Raw genomic sequence first — 14,076 nt, 5'->3', positions numbered from 1 at the left:
CTCAATCTATTTCACCGTGTGAACGCAGCCACCAGAACTGAACTGCATATATGATTCCTTATTCAGTTGTAGTATTAGTCAAATTAATTTGCCTACTTTGATTGATTTACTTCACATTTTCCTTTTAAGCACGAACTTACCACGTGACACAGCATCCATATTACTCGTATAATTTTGAATGATTACGCTCAGCGAGCTCATATAATGCGTAGAACATGATATATAAGGGACACTTCGTACTATCGTGTTGCTTTTGAACTTATCTTTCGTTAACGATTTTCAGATCGTAAGATAAGTTTGAGGCTCCTGCAGTTTCTCCGAGATCTTCAGGCGGTGGAGACGAACGACTTGCACTTATTAATACTGGTCAAATAGCGTAGATCTTCAGGTTGTTAACTATTAGTTGGTAACTGATTTTAAAGCATGTTTACAGAGTTTACAGAATCCATTTTTGTGCTATTCGTTATGCTTTGAGATGTAGAAAGTAGGAGCTCACACTTCATAATTCATGTTTAATGACCAAAAAGACATTACTAATAAATGATTTCCCCTGCTGCTGTTATGCTATCGCGTCAGCTTGCTCCCACTGTCACTCTCACTATAACTACTTAACTTCGCGTCGTTTAAAATGGTTTCTTCTATTTGGGACCATATATCAGAGCAAAGTTAATTATTGTTGGTACCAAAATTTCTCCACACTGACGCACTCCAACTGACAGAAAGCTCTTGTTGTTCAGTTTCGAGCACTTGCAAGTGACCTAAGGGCCTAAATGAATTGTGGAGAAATTTTTCATGCAACTGGCACAGCGTTTCAATCTAAATTTACGAGCTACTAAAATCAAAGCCAGATTATTTTCAGTTTTAATCTCAGCTTCCAATAAATTTCCTCTCTGTTCTTATTGTGGCAACTACCATAGCCATCTGCAAGACTTTCCATAGTGCTGCTGACATTCTTTGTTCCTTTAGACCTTTTTGCATTTATAATGACTATTGGTATTGTATGAACACAAACAGGACGCCACTGTCATTCTCATAGTTCTGTCAGTTGAACAAAATTAATTCGCCAGAATCTTTAGACGTGAGGTGTCGCCCAAGGGGATTGCCTTGTCAACAACCCTTCCGCTGCAGCTAGTATGAAGATGCGCGCTGTCAGGACAACTCGCTGACGTTGTATGATGTAGAACGCATTGTCCACTAGCCATTCTCTAGCATTAAAAAACTAAACTCCAGCCCAGCAGGCCTTGGAAGGCCCAACGGCACCGGGCGGCCACCGTGTCATCCTCAGACCACAGGCGTCACTGGATGCGGGTATGGAGGCGCATGTGGTCAGCACACCGCTCTCCCGGCCGTATGTCAGTTTACGAGACCGGAGCCGCTACTTCTCAATCCAATAGCTCCTCATTTTGCCTCACAAGGGCTGAGTGCACCCCGCTTGCCAACAGCGCTCGGCAGACCGGATGGTGACCCATCCAAGTGCTAGCCCAGCCCGACAGCGCTTAACTTCGGTGTTCTGACGGGAACCGTGTTCCCACTGCGACAAGGCCGTTGGCATTTTCAAGCATACTTTGAGTTATATATTTGTAATACGATTGTTTGTCGACAGGTATCAAATGAAGTACCCAGTGGTATTTCAGCCATTGAGCCACGTCCGATCTTCTGATCATGTCTTATTCTTGCAACCTTCTATTATGTACGTCATAGACTCTACTGCGGTGGAGCCCTATCACACTTGCAGTTAACAACGAAAGACCCTCACATAGTTTTTTGTTTCAGTCAGTTGATCTTGAAACCCTCACTGCTTAGAGACCTCCAATAGTACGATATTTCTGTGACGACTCCGTTGACATCGTGCGCTTATACAAAAAACGTGCAGTTTAATATTAAAAGACGACTTTCAATGGTGGTAATAAAAATAAAAGAACGAGAAATTAACCAAACATAGTGTTGCAAAGCCCAGTTTGCGTAACAGTGCCAGAATACAACAATAAACAACAGAAAATGTAGAAGTGATGCTATAAACAAAATTACATGGTCAGTCAGTAACAACTTCTACATGTGACTTCACAAGCTTCTGAGTTTTACCTGGGTCGTTGTTTTATTTTTCACGATATCTGCGAACTTCTCTTGTGGTCTTCGTCAGGCGTCGAGAGCAGAGTGGTTCGAATCAAAACTTAATTTTTTACTTTATCAAAGTCTTTTTCCTTTATTCCCAGATTTCGAACTGAACAAGATGCATTCGTCACGTCGAAATCTGTAATCAAAGTAATAAATACACTATTTGATCAAAAGTATCCGGATACATATTCCCGGGCATTAATATGAGATTCGTCCACCTCTCGCCTTTATGACGACTTGAACTCTGCTGGGGGACTTTCAATAACGTGTCTGAATGTCTGTGGAGGAATGGCAGCCCACTCTTCCTCAAGAGCCAAAGAGTGTAGAGAAGGAAGTGATGTCGGACGCTGGGGCCTGGGGCAAAGTTTACGTTCTAACTCATCCCAAACGTTTTCAGGTCAGGACTCGGGCAGGCCAGTCCATTTCACGAATGTCAAGAAAGCACTGCCTCCAACATTCTGCTTTATCGTAGGGTTCACTGTCTTGCTGATCTGAACCGTCATCATGTCCGAGCTGTTTCCCTACTGCACGCAGCACACAATGCTGTAAAATGTGTTCACATCCTTCCACATTTGGGTTTTTCTTACTCCAAAATAAGGGGACCACACCCTAACTACGAAAAACACCCCCACACCATAACACCACCTTCTACATAGTTCACATGATGCCAGACACTAAACCCATCCATCGGGTTGCCACAGGCGTTTGCGTGATTCATCGCTCCAAATCACTCGTTTCGAGTCATCCACTGTCCAGTGGCGTCGCTCTCTGCATCACCTCAAGCGTCGCTTACCGCTGACTACAAAAATGTGTGGCCTTTGAGGAGCTGCCCGACCACTGTACCACATTCATGTTAACTCCCTAAGCACAATAATTGTGCTAACTGGGCTGCTGGTAGCACTTTGGAACTCACGAATAATTCCTTCCATTGATTCCACGCTGGTTTTATGCTCACCCTCCGCAGTGCTCAATGGTCCCCGTGCGTTAGTACGTGAGGTCTGGCTGGTCTTGCTTTGGCTATAATTCTTCCTTCACGTTTCCTCTTCACAGTCACATCACGGAAGTCTCCTTGGCAGTTGTAAGAAGGTTGTAATGTACCTGCTGGATCTGTTACTCAGGTGACATCCAGTGACTAGTCCACATTCGAAGTCAGTAAGCTCTCCTGATCGATCCTTTCTTCTATTATTGCTTCTCTACTGACAACACACTACTCTTTGCCTCCTTTTATACTGGCCTCTCACGATATCTACAAGCCAATTCCGCATTAATAGGGGTGATTAAAGAGATTGTAAGGATCCAGACTATGTTTTCTGAAGTTATTGAAATGCAGCACACTGCACAGTAACGTTCTTTTATGTGCAGCACAGTCGCTGAAACACGTCATGCTATGCATGAAAAAATGTATCTGATAAAGTGTTTTATATTTAAATGATTAATGACACAAATGCGTGCCTTTTAAAACCTCATTGTAATGAATAAAATTAAGATGTTTTCCTTCATTAGATCCTAATATTGATTGTCAGGTAAAACAAATTTACAGGGGCAGAAATATGTAAGATCGAATCTGGTAGTATCTATCTCGCAGAGGACTGCAAAATGTGGTATAGAAATTTTACTGATTACCAGCATAACAGTAAGTCGTCGTCCCTACCCTGAACTATGAATAAAACAGGTTTGCTAGTGTTCTTTGTAATGTTATGCTATGTGATATAAAATGGTATAAACGGAGGACCCCATAGGTTATCTACGACATGTACAGTCATAAGAGTCGGAGGGCATGAAAGGGAGCCAGTAGTAGAGAAGGGAGTGAGACACGATTGCAACCTTTTCCCCTAGTTATTCAAACTTTACATTGAGCAAGCAGCAGACAAAACCAAAGAAAACCCAGAAAGAGAATTAGAAGTCACAAAGAAGAAATAAAGCTTTGAATTTTATCAGTGACATTGTAATTCTGTCAGAGACATCAGAGCACTTGAAGGTCAGTTGAATGAAGTAGATAGCGTTTCGGAAAGAGATTTTAAGATGAACATCAACAGAACCGAAACAAGATTTAGAGTGAAGTCGAATTAAATTGTACGATGCTAAGGGATCTGGATAATTAAGAAATGAGATGTGATTTTTGAGTTTCTCCCGGCGTATTTGATAATCAAAATATCCACGGGTGTACTGCCGGTCTACAGTGCCCAACGGGCACAATATTTCGGCGATCATACATGTCGCGATCATCAGGTGAACTGACGGACTGAGCTTCTGTGAACGTGCCGGCACGGAGATCCGTACGCTATGGCTGCTCATAGGGAACTGGGTTCGATCGCGGCGGCGGCCGATTTAAATACCCTCCGCCCGCGGCGCGCTCCCTCCGCTGTCCGCGCCACGGTCGCGCGGTGGAACAGATTGCGACGGCGTCTGAGATGACGTCGGTGTGATGGCTCTGTCCGCCGTGGTCGTCACAACTATACGTTTGCTCTATTTACTCTTGATTAACCCAATCGCTGGTTCCCAAGCCTTGCTAAGATTATAGCCACAGTCACGGTTTATGAGGTCGTTATTGGTGCGAATTTCGATGGCCTCTCTAACAACGCTGTCCCAGTATCTCGACGTCTGTACTAGAATCCTCGTGCGTTCATACTCCATGGAGTGATTTTCCGACAAACAATGTTCAGCGACCGCCGACTTGCTCGGATACATCAGTCGAGTGTGCCTCTGGTGTTCACGGCATTGATCCTCGACGGTACGCATCGTCTGATCAATATACGACTTGCCACATTGGCACGGAATCTGGTACACGCCGGCCTTCCTCAAACCGAGGTCATCTTTGGCGCTCCCCACCAGTGCACGAGTTTTATTTGGAGGACAAAACACAGTTCCGTCCCGGTGTTTCTGCAAAATGCGGGCGATTTTCCCCGAGAGTGCGCCAGTATATGGAATAAACGCAGTGCCTACCTCCTCCCTCGTGATTTCATCCATCTCCACAGGTTGTGCTGTAGTGGTTGGGCGGAGAGCACGTTGAATCTGCCACTCTGAGTACCCATTTTTTCGAAATTCAGTTCTCAGATGTTCCAGTTCCTGGGCTAGACTCTCTGCGTCAGAGATAGTGCGCGCCCTATGTACTAGAGTTTTAAGTACCCCATTCCTCTGTGAAGGGTGGTGGCAGCTGTCTGCGTGCAAATACAGATCAGTGTGCGTTGTCTTCCGATACACCCCATGACCTAGGGTGCCGTCAGCCCTACTCTTGACCAAGACGTCAAGAAAAGGTAATTTACCCTCCGTTTCAATCTCCATAGTGAATTTGATGTTGGGGTGTATGGAGTTTAGATGTGTAAGGAAGTCAAGGAGTTTGTCCATACCATGTGGCCAGATGACGAACGTGTCGTCCACGTAACGGAAAAAGCAAGTAGGTTTCCATTCGGATGACGACAGGGCTTCCTCCTCGAAGTCAGCACACATCCTGAGGATTTAACGAATACTTAATTTGATAGTGTTGGGAAGTGTGTGTGTTGGGGATGGGGGAAGGAGGAAGAATAGAAATTGTAAAGGAAGATCGCTTGACCAAAGTGAGCAAGTACTTTGTTGTTGTAATTAAATTGTAGCTATGCATGGGAGTCCAGTGTGAACTAGAATTATCGCATGGCAGTGAAACCTGGTACATATTCTGATGTGTTCGTGTGGAACCGACTTCTGCTACTAAAATTTTGTTCCAATGTGGCTCACCAGGTGCAAATCTACGATGAGAATGCAAGAAAGATGTAAAGAATGTTTCCATATGTAACGGATTGACAATAGGACAAGTGGGAAAAGATTTGCTTGCACCTGTGACCAAAATGGGAACTAATATTTTTTACAGCGGAAATCCGTCCCGCATTAACGCATTCGAATATCTAGCAAGTTTCGCTCCCATACGATACGTGCAGCTAGACTGGACCTCTGTGGATAGCTGCACTTAAATTGTAACCACTCGGTACAAGTTGGTGTGGGTGGCAGGATTTATGAAGACTTGAAGAGGCTTGATCAGGACGTGGAAAACCGCGTCGAAATAGTATTCGGGCCGAAGACGCAACAGCAGCGGTGTACGTGAGTTCACTCTTGCTGCGGTGAGAGTTTAGCACGCGTTGAGGTTACCGTAATTCCCCGCAGCGCTCCCGTCTCTGCCAGCGGCTGCTGCAACGGAACCGCACTGCCGACTGGCGGCTGTCAGCTGTCAGCCGGGGGACTCACCGGCAGAGGGCAGGGCGGGCGCGCCGGCGGCTGCAGCCCGCCGCCGGTCCAGTGTGCGGCAGCATGGCGGCCGGCGCGCCGCGGCTACTGTGCGTCTGCGCCTGCGTCTGGCTGCTGCACGCGCCGGGCTCGCTAGCGCGTAAGTACAGATGCCCGCCGGCGCTCTGCGTGCGCGCTAGAAACGTCACAGTTCAACAACTCGTCGAGAAACTGGACTTTTATTGTAATTCGATAAGGAAGGCGATACAGGAATCATCCTTGTTTTAGGATGAAGGGTATCAGACGGATGCCATATTCCTTGACATCCGGAAAGCCTTTGACTCGGTGCCCCACTGCAGACTCCTAACTAAGGTACGAGCACACGGGATTGGTTCCCAAATATGTGAGTGGCTCGAAGACTTCTGAAGTAATAGAACCCAGTACGTTGTCCTCGATGGTGAGTGTTCATCGGAGGTGAGGGTATCATCTGGAATGCCCCAGGGGAAGTGTGGTAGGTCCGCTGTTGTTTTCTATCTACATAAATGATCTTTTGGATAGGGTGGATAGCAATGTGCGGCTGTTTGCTGATGATGCTGTGGTGTACGGGAAGGTGTCGTCGTTGAGTGACTGTAGGAGGATACAAGATGACTTGGACAGGATTTGTGATTGGTGTAAAGAATGGCAGCTAACTCTAAATATAGATAAATGTAAATTAATGCAGATGAATAGGAAAAAGAATCCCGTAATGTTTGAATACTCCATTAGTAGTGTAGCGCTTGACACAATCACGTTGATTAAATATTTGGGCGTAACATTGCAGAGCGATATGAAGTGGGACAAGCATGTAATGGCAGTTGTGGGGAAGGCGGATAGTCGTCTTCGGTTCATTGGAAGAATTTTCGAAAGATGTGGTTCATCTGTAAAGGAGACACTAATACGACCTATTCTTGAGTACTGCTCGAGCGTTTAGGATCCCTATCAGTTCGGGTTGAGGGAGGACGTAGAAGCAATTCAGAGGCGGGCTGCTGGATTTGTTACTGGTAGGTTTGATCATCATGCGAGTGTTACGGAAATGCTTCAGGAACTCGGGTGGGAGTCTCTGGAGGAAAGGAGGCGTTCTTTTCGTGAATCGCTACTGAGGAAATTTAGAGAACCAGCATTTGGGGCTCACTGCAGTACAATTTTACTGCCGCCAACTTATATTTCGCGGAAAGACCACAAAGATAAGATAAGAGATATTAGGGCTCGTACAGAGGCATATAGGCAGTCGTTTTTCCCTCGTTCTGTTTGGGAGTGGAACAGGGAGAGAAGATGCTAGTTGTGGTACGAGGTACCCTCCGCCACGCACCGTATGGTGGATTGCGGAGTATGTATGTAGATGTAGATGTAGGTCTTTCATGAGCTAGGAAAGACTACGGAAAACCTAACCCAGAGTAGTCAGATAGTGGTTTGAGCCCTTTCCCTTTTGAACACAAGTCCAGTGCTCCACCAGGAAGCAGAATTCACTGTCGATTGACTGGATATTTACTACACCACCTGCCATTTTTAACTATAAAAAGACTGGCTACGATACATTAGAATTCGAAGCGCTTTGTGTGAGTTCAATTCATCGTTGGGTGTGAGAAGTACATTAAATTATATATTTCACTGAAACTGAATCTTCACAATAAAATCGCCCAGCCTACACATATGTACACAGTTCGTTAACACTACCACACTATCATCCATGCAGGCCGCACTGTGGCAGCCAGAAAGAAAAATACGCTGTGCCAGTATCTGGAATCGTGGAACTCCTAACCACTCAGGCCCCCAGACCTCCATCCTCCCTCCTCTACACCCGTTATAGCTCCTCCAAGCTGTGATTTGCTACAAAGTTTTGTTTCAGCTGTGTCATTTTTGTTCATTATGCACCTTACAATCGCCGGCCAGTGTGGCCGAGCGGTTCTAGGCGCTTCCGTCTGGAACCCCGCGGCCGCAACGGTTGCAGGTTCGAATCCTGCCTCGGGCATGGATGTGTGTGATGTTCTTAGGTTAGTTAGGTTTAAGTAGTTCTAAGTTCTAGGGGACTGATGACCTCAGATGTTAAGCCCCATAGTGCTCAGAGCCATTTTTTGAACACCTTGCAATCAGGCAGAACTGACTCCAGCATGACTCACGTTTTCGCGGTATTATTAATCCAGTGTTATCACAATGGTGATATAATGAATAAAAAACCTTTTAATTAAAACAGTTCACTTGTGGAGCTCATATTCTGCCGAAATAGTGTAACATCGTAGATAATCCAGTGTTTTACAAGGGAACCAGAATCATCAAAAACGAACCTGGAAAGTATACGGCCATCTCCGGTGTTCGCACACAGACGAGCCATTAGATAACGTAGAGTTGTTTCTGATCTTGATAACTGTAAATAAATACATAATAGTCGAGAAAAACATAGGAACACACACAGAAGATAATACAAAAGAAAAAAAAGACAGAAACATAAAACTGGTGATCGGTTTCGTCATAATTAAGTCAATTTTATATACTGCCATACTAGAAAGCTCTGTTGACTGGAATAGGATAGCGTATTACTGAAACATTGTCTACAACGTTTGTGAACGACCAGTTTTGTAAGTACTATTCGGGTGCCCGCCTCAGTCTTGTCACCACAGAAAATAGGCTAGAGAATTTATAGACAAGTTGCTGTATTTGTAACTAGTCTCTTTTTCTCGGAAGTGATGCATAATTCTCGGTAATTTTTCGAGAGCAATGGTTAGAGGGAAAATTCAGAGCTCGGTTAACTGACGTAAACTTGACGACATTGTTCGCCTTACCATCACCAGATATGTCACTATTGTCTGAGGTAGGCATTTTACAATGTGTGTGAAGATTCTTTCAACTGCGTTCATACAGTGCTACGCCTCCTACTTTTAAAGGTCAAGAGCCACAAATGATGTATCAACCAGGCGCTAATGTGTTGTGACTCTAATTCCCAGAAGATACGAAGTTATCGAAAGCGAGGAATAACAGCGTTCAAAGTGCTCGTACAATTGGACGACCACACTCAGCGACCTTCTGAAATGCCTAGGAAATGATTTCCTTACCATATATGCGATACGTAAGTTATATATGTATCGTTGATTTAGTACCGTAGGGCTACAACGCTTAGCAGCTAAACAAATGGAACAGAATGTAACTTTTAAAAAACTGTCAGTTTTAATTATTCTATTTTATTCCACTGTGCAACGTTTTAATGAGACAAGAGCATAGGGCTCGTTATTATAAATCTTGAACTCTTTGAAAGAAAAGTCAGAAATTGCAAAACGTTAAACCAGTGGTAGCAAACCTGGTACCCACCGCCCAGTAGTACACGTTCCAGTTTTTATGGTGGGTGGCAGGCAGTTTGGGATTAAAGATATTTTCATTTGGTTTTCATAAAATTTTGACGTAATTGTGATATGCTTTAATTTGCTGCACCTCAGCTTTATAAATTTTATAAAGTTACTTTCACACTTTATAAATCACCATTACTATGGAACTGGTGGGCGGTAAGGAACTTTTACTACTAACACAGAATTGAGGGTACTTAAATAAGTTGAGTATCCCTGCGTTAGACTATGAAAAGCCGAAACGAGTCCATTTGTTGGCCTGGAACAGGATGGCGAAACCACGCAAAAATCCAAATCAGTAGGCCCAGTCAGCTGAACAGGCCTGAACCTTATTTACATAAGCAATTATTTCTTACTTTTAAAAATAATTTAGTAAGCTACGGTTGCAGTTACACAGTAAAGTGGCCCTGAAGTGTTCTTGAAGGGCATAGTTTGCCGGAAAAAAGCCCTTCACTGTGGATGTGAAGATCTACGGCTTGTCACAGCATTCAACTCTTCTGGAAGTCAACTGGAAATTTACTCCTCAGAGTACTGCACACTGCTTCGGATGGTGCTTAAGGTCGTACTTGTAATACAACGATTGTTCCTCCGTTTTGTGTTCACGGAATGGATACTGTTATTTTTAAGACAACGGATTTATGATTTTAACCTTCTATCTATTAAGCTGTGCTTCGTCGTCAGTGTAGAAATTCTCACCCTATTAGACATCTACTAAAGCTCAGAGGATGAATAGACCAACTATGGCGGGTGGCTGGCTTTGTGGCTAAAAATATTCTTCCTGCCTAAGATGAGTTGCTCCGAGACATTACTCTGTGTGACAGAAAGGTATAAAGTTTTCAGTGTACCACTACGGGATGACTGTGGACAATATTCTAATCGTAAATGTAGCCACATTCAGTCTCGTGTGGGAGATCGTGAATATTGTTTTACCATCCACCCACAGTTTCAGAGACCCGGTCACTTTTGTTTCACTACTGGTATCATCAATGTAAGAGAATTGCATCTCTGTGCAAACAGAATTAAGTGACAGAAACAGCACGTATTGTGTTTCATTGCCGCTGAGTCACCTTATTAAAACAACACAGACAGCATGATTGCTTCCCGTAGGTCAAATGTTATTTGCTTACGGTAGTGGAATCAGGGAACTACTGAAAATATCAGAAATGTGCCGAAGTCAGTTATGGCTACCAGCAAAATAAAACAAAGGTGTTCAGTGGTAAAAATAAAGTGTTAGATTTTAATTTTCTAAATGCTATTCTGTTATAATTATAAAAGGCCTCAGTTATCTGCATATCACCAATATCAGTTGCTTTCATGTTGTTGAAGTTGCTACTTATAAAGAAAGACGATGACATCATCAGATACCTAATCTTTTCTCTAGTATTGTTATATGAAATTTGCTGTGGTCTAACAAGGAAGACGCGAAAGATTAGAGTTTGCCATGTAGGTCATTGGAGACAGAACACAAACTCACATTCGTCAGGAGTTTATTAGGGAAATCACAGTAAACCTACATTACAATGGCTGGGAGGAGATTTGAATCAAAACAAGATCGTCGTGTTAATCACTAAACACTTGGGTTATTGATATGGTGTAAACGTTTAATCGTAGAAAAATCATATACACTATTGTTTCTCTAGACACAGTGAGGAGACCCTCAAGGATGTAGAGGATGTCAGAAAAATAAAAATACAGAATGCTTATTTACAAGAGCACCGACATGCTAACGTTACTTCCAAAAATGCTAACTGTGGTGGTCCTCAGGGACGTTGAAACAGTCACACATTTTTTTTTCATTTACACGTTAAAAAGTCAACACACACATTTCAGTGTATATGCATGTAAAAGCAGAAGATAACTTCTAGATTATTGCAGCAAAGCATTGTCAAAAATAAATAAGATATACAGATAACATTACTGCACTCAATCAGGGTGGGAATCAGGTATTACATAGCATTTCTTTTAACTATTAGGCCTATAAATAATTATTCATTTGTTTGCTCTGCTTCGGAATTCATGATCTCGCCACAAACATACGTGCTTTAGGTTCCTCTCATATTATACAAATAGCTAAACTTTTTAAGCTTTTTGGAAAATCATTGAAGATGTGTTCCTGAAAAATGGACAATTTTCTCGACTCCTGACTTTAATAACTCTTCATGAAGACCGTTCTTATTCCTTCCACTGACTCCATTTTGCGAGAGATATACATCATTTATGACAGTTTCCATTAAGCAGTAAATGTACGAAGAAGCACTAGTCAGTAGGCCACGTCTTTCAAGAGTGTTCTACAAGAAGTTCTTGAATACATACCATAAATTACTCGCATTACCCCAGAGAGGGCACAAAAAGCTTGAGCTTGTCTAACTTGTATAATGTCATGGAGTGAAAGCAAGCAAAGTAAGACAGCTCTTTAATGCTTATACTACTTATGTTTGTCAATATTTGAGACACAAATAAGACTTTTAGGCGTTTCGCACAGTTATTCATTATGCTCCTCTCAACTGAATTTATTATCAAATGGTTATTTGAATTCATTATCAAGTGATAATTTCGAGATATCAACTATGGCACACTCTTGTATCCTCATATTTTATGTACACTACTGGCCATTAAAATTGCTACACCACGAAGATGACGTGCTACAGACGTGACATTTAGCCTACAGGAAGAAGATAATGTGATATGCAAATGATTAGCTTTTCAGAGCATTCACACAAGGTTGGCGCCGGTGGCGACACCTGCAACGTGCTGACATGAGGAAAGTTTCCAACCGATTTCTCATACACAAACAGCAGCTGACCGGCGTTGCCTGGTGAAACGTTGTTGTGATGCCTTGTGTAAGGAGGAGAAATGCCTACCATCACGTTTCCGACTTTGATAAAGGTCGGATTGTAGCCTATCGCGATTGCGGTTTATCGTATCGCGACATTGCTGCTCGCGTTGGTCGAGATCCAATGACTGTTAGCAGAATACGGAATCGGTGGGTTCAGGAGGGTAATACGCAACGCCGTGCTGGATCCCAACGGCCTCGTATCACTAGCAGTCGAGATGACAGGCATCTTATCCGCATGGCTGTAACGGATCGTGCAGCCACGTCTCGATCCCTGAGTCAACAGATGGGGACGTTTACAAGACAACAATCATCTGCACGAACAGTTCGACGACGTTTGCAGCAGCATGGACTATCAGCTCGGAGACCATGGCTGCGGTTACCCTTGACGCTGCATCACAGACAGGAGCGCCTGCGATGGTGTACTCAATGACGAACCTGGGTGCACGAATGGCAAAACGTCATTTTTTCGGATGAATCCAGGTTCTGTTTAGAGCATCATGATGGTCGCATGCATGTTTGGCGACATCGCGGTGAACGCACATTGGAAGCGTGTATTCGTCATCGCCATACTGGCGTATCACCCAGCGTGATGGTATGGGGTGCCATTGGTTACACGTCTCGGTCACCTCTTGTTCGCATTAATGGCACTTTGAACGGTGGACGTTACATTTCAGATGTGTTACGACCCGTGGCTCTACCCTACATTCGATTCCTGCGAAACCCTACATTTCAGCAGGATGATGCACGACCGCATGTTGCAGGTCCTGTACGGACCTTTCTGGATACAGGAAATGTTCGACTGCTGCCCTGGCCAGCACATTCTCCAGATCTCTCACCAATTGAAAACGTCTGGCCAATGATGGCCTAGCAACTGGCTCGTCACAATACGCCAGTCACTACTCTTGATGAACTGTGGTATCGTGTTGAAGCTGCATTGGCATCTGTACCTGCACACACCATCCAAGCTCTGTTTGACTCAATGCCCAGGCGTATCAAGGCCGTTATCACGGCCAGAGGTGGTTGTACTGGGTAATGATTTCTCAGGATCTATGCACCCAAATTGCGTGAAAGTGTAATCTTATGGCAGTTCTAATATAATATATTTGTCCAATGAATACCTGTTTATCATCTGCATTTCTTGTTGGTGTAGCAATTTTAATGGCCAGTAGTGTATATGTTGGACGGAAATTTCTTACAGGTTCTGAGCTTCATATAGAAAGCTTTTTCTTATAAAAAACAGTTTAATGCCATTAAGTTAGTTAGAAACCACGTGTTACTGATCAACATAATTTCATAAACCCTTCATTCTGAAACTAGTCTTGGTTTACTACTTATTTCTCTTTGTATCATCTAAAATGCAAACAGACATAGCCTCTGGTAATGTTTTCGTTGAAAAGTCATTAATGCAAAAACGTAAGGGCCCTAAGTTGGAAGCTTGTGGGACACTACATGTAATTGGTTCGCATTCCTATGAAGATCAACACCGTATATCAGAACTCTTCGTTATTGACATCTTGTGTTCCATGCTAGAAACGGTGTGAACCATTTAAGAGAATTTTC

General features: G+C 43.4%; 1 protein-coding gene and 1 pseudogene across 2 annotated transcripts in view; one reads left to right on the top strand and one right to left on the bottom strand.

The window, feature by feature from the left end:
- Positions 1-1,433: 1,433 nt before the first annotated feature.
- LOC126100816 (5S ribosomal RNA) lies at positions 1,434-1,550 on the bottom strand (annotated as a pseudogene).
- A 4,826-nt stretch (positions 1,551-6,376) lies between these two features.
- The window catches only part of LOC126177442 (CLIP domain-containing serine protease HP8-like), a 79,011-nt gene continuing 71,311 nt past the window's right edge, over positions 6,377-14,076 (top strand). For both annotated transcript variants that reach the window (XM_049924456.1, XM_049924457.1), the window contains exon 1: positions 6,377-6,469. In XM_049924456.1, coding sequence (XP_049780413.1) covers positions 6,394-6,469 — 76 coding nt within the window. In that variant the 5' untranslated portion in view covers positions 6,377-6,393. The remainder of the gene's footprint in view (positions 6,470-14,076) is intronic.

The sequence above is a fragment of the Schistocerca cancellata genome, chromosome 1, assembly GCF_023864275.1.
Source record: "Schistocerca cancellata isolate TAMUIC-IGC-003103 chromosome 1, iqSchCanc2.1, whole genome shotgun sequence".
NCBI lineage: Eukaryota > Metazoa > Arthropoda > Insecta > Orthoptera > Acrididae > Schistocerca > Schistocerca cancellata.
This window is presented reverse-complemented; position numbering and strand designations above follow the sequence as displayed.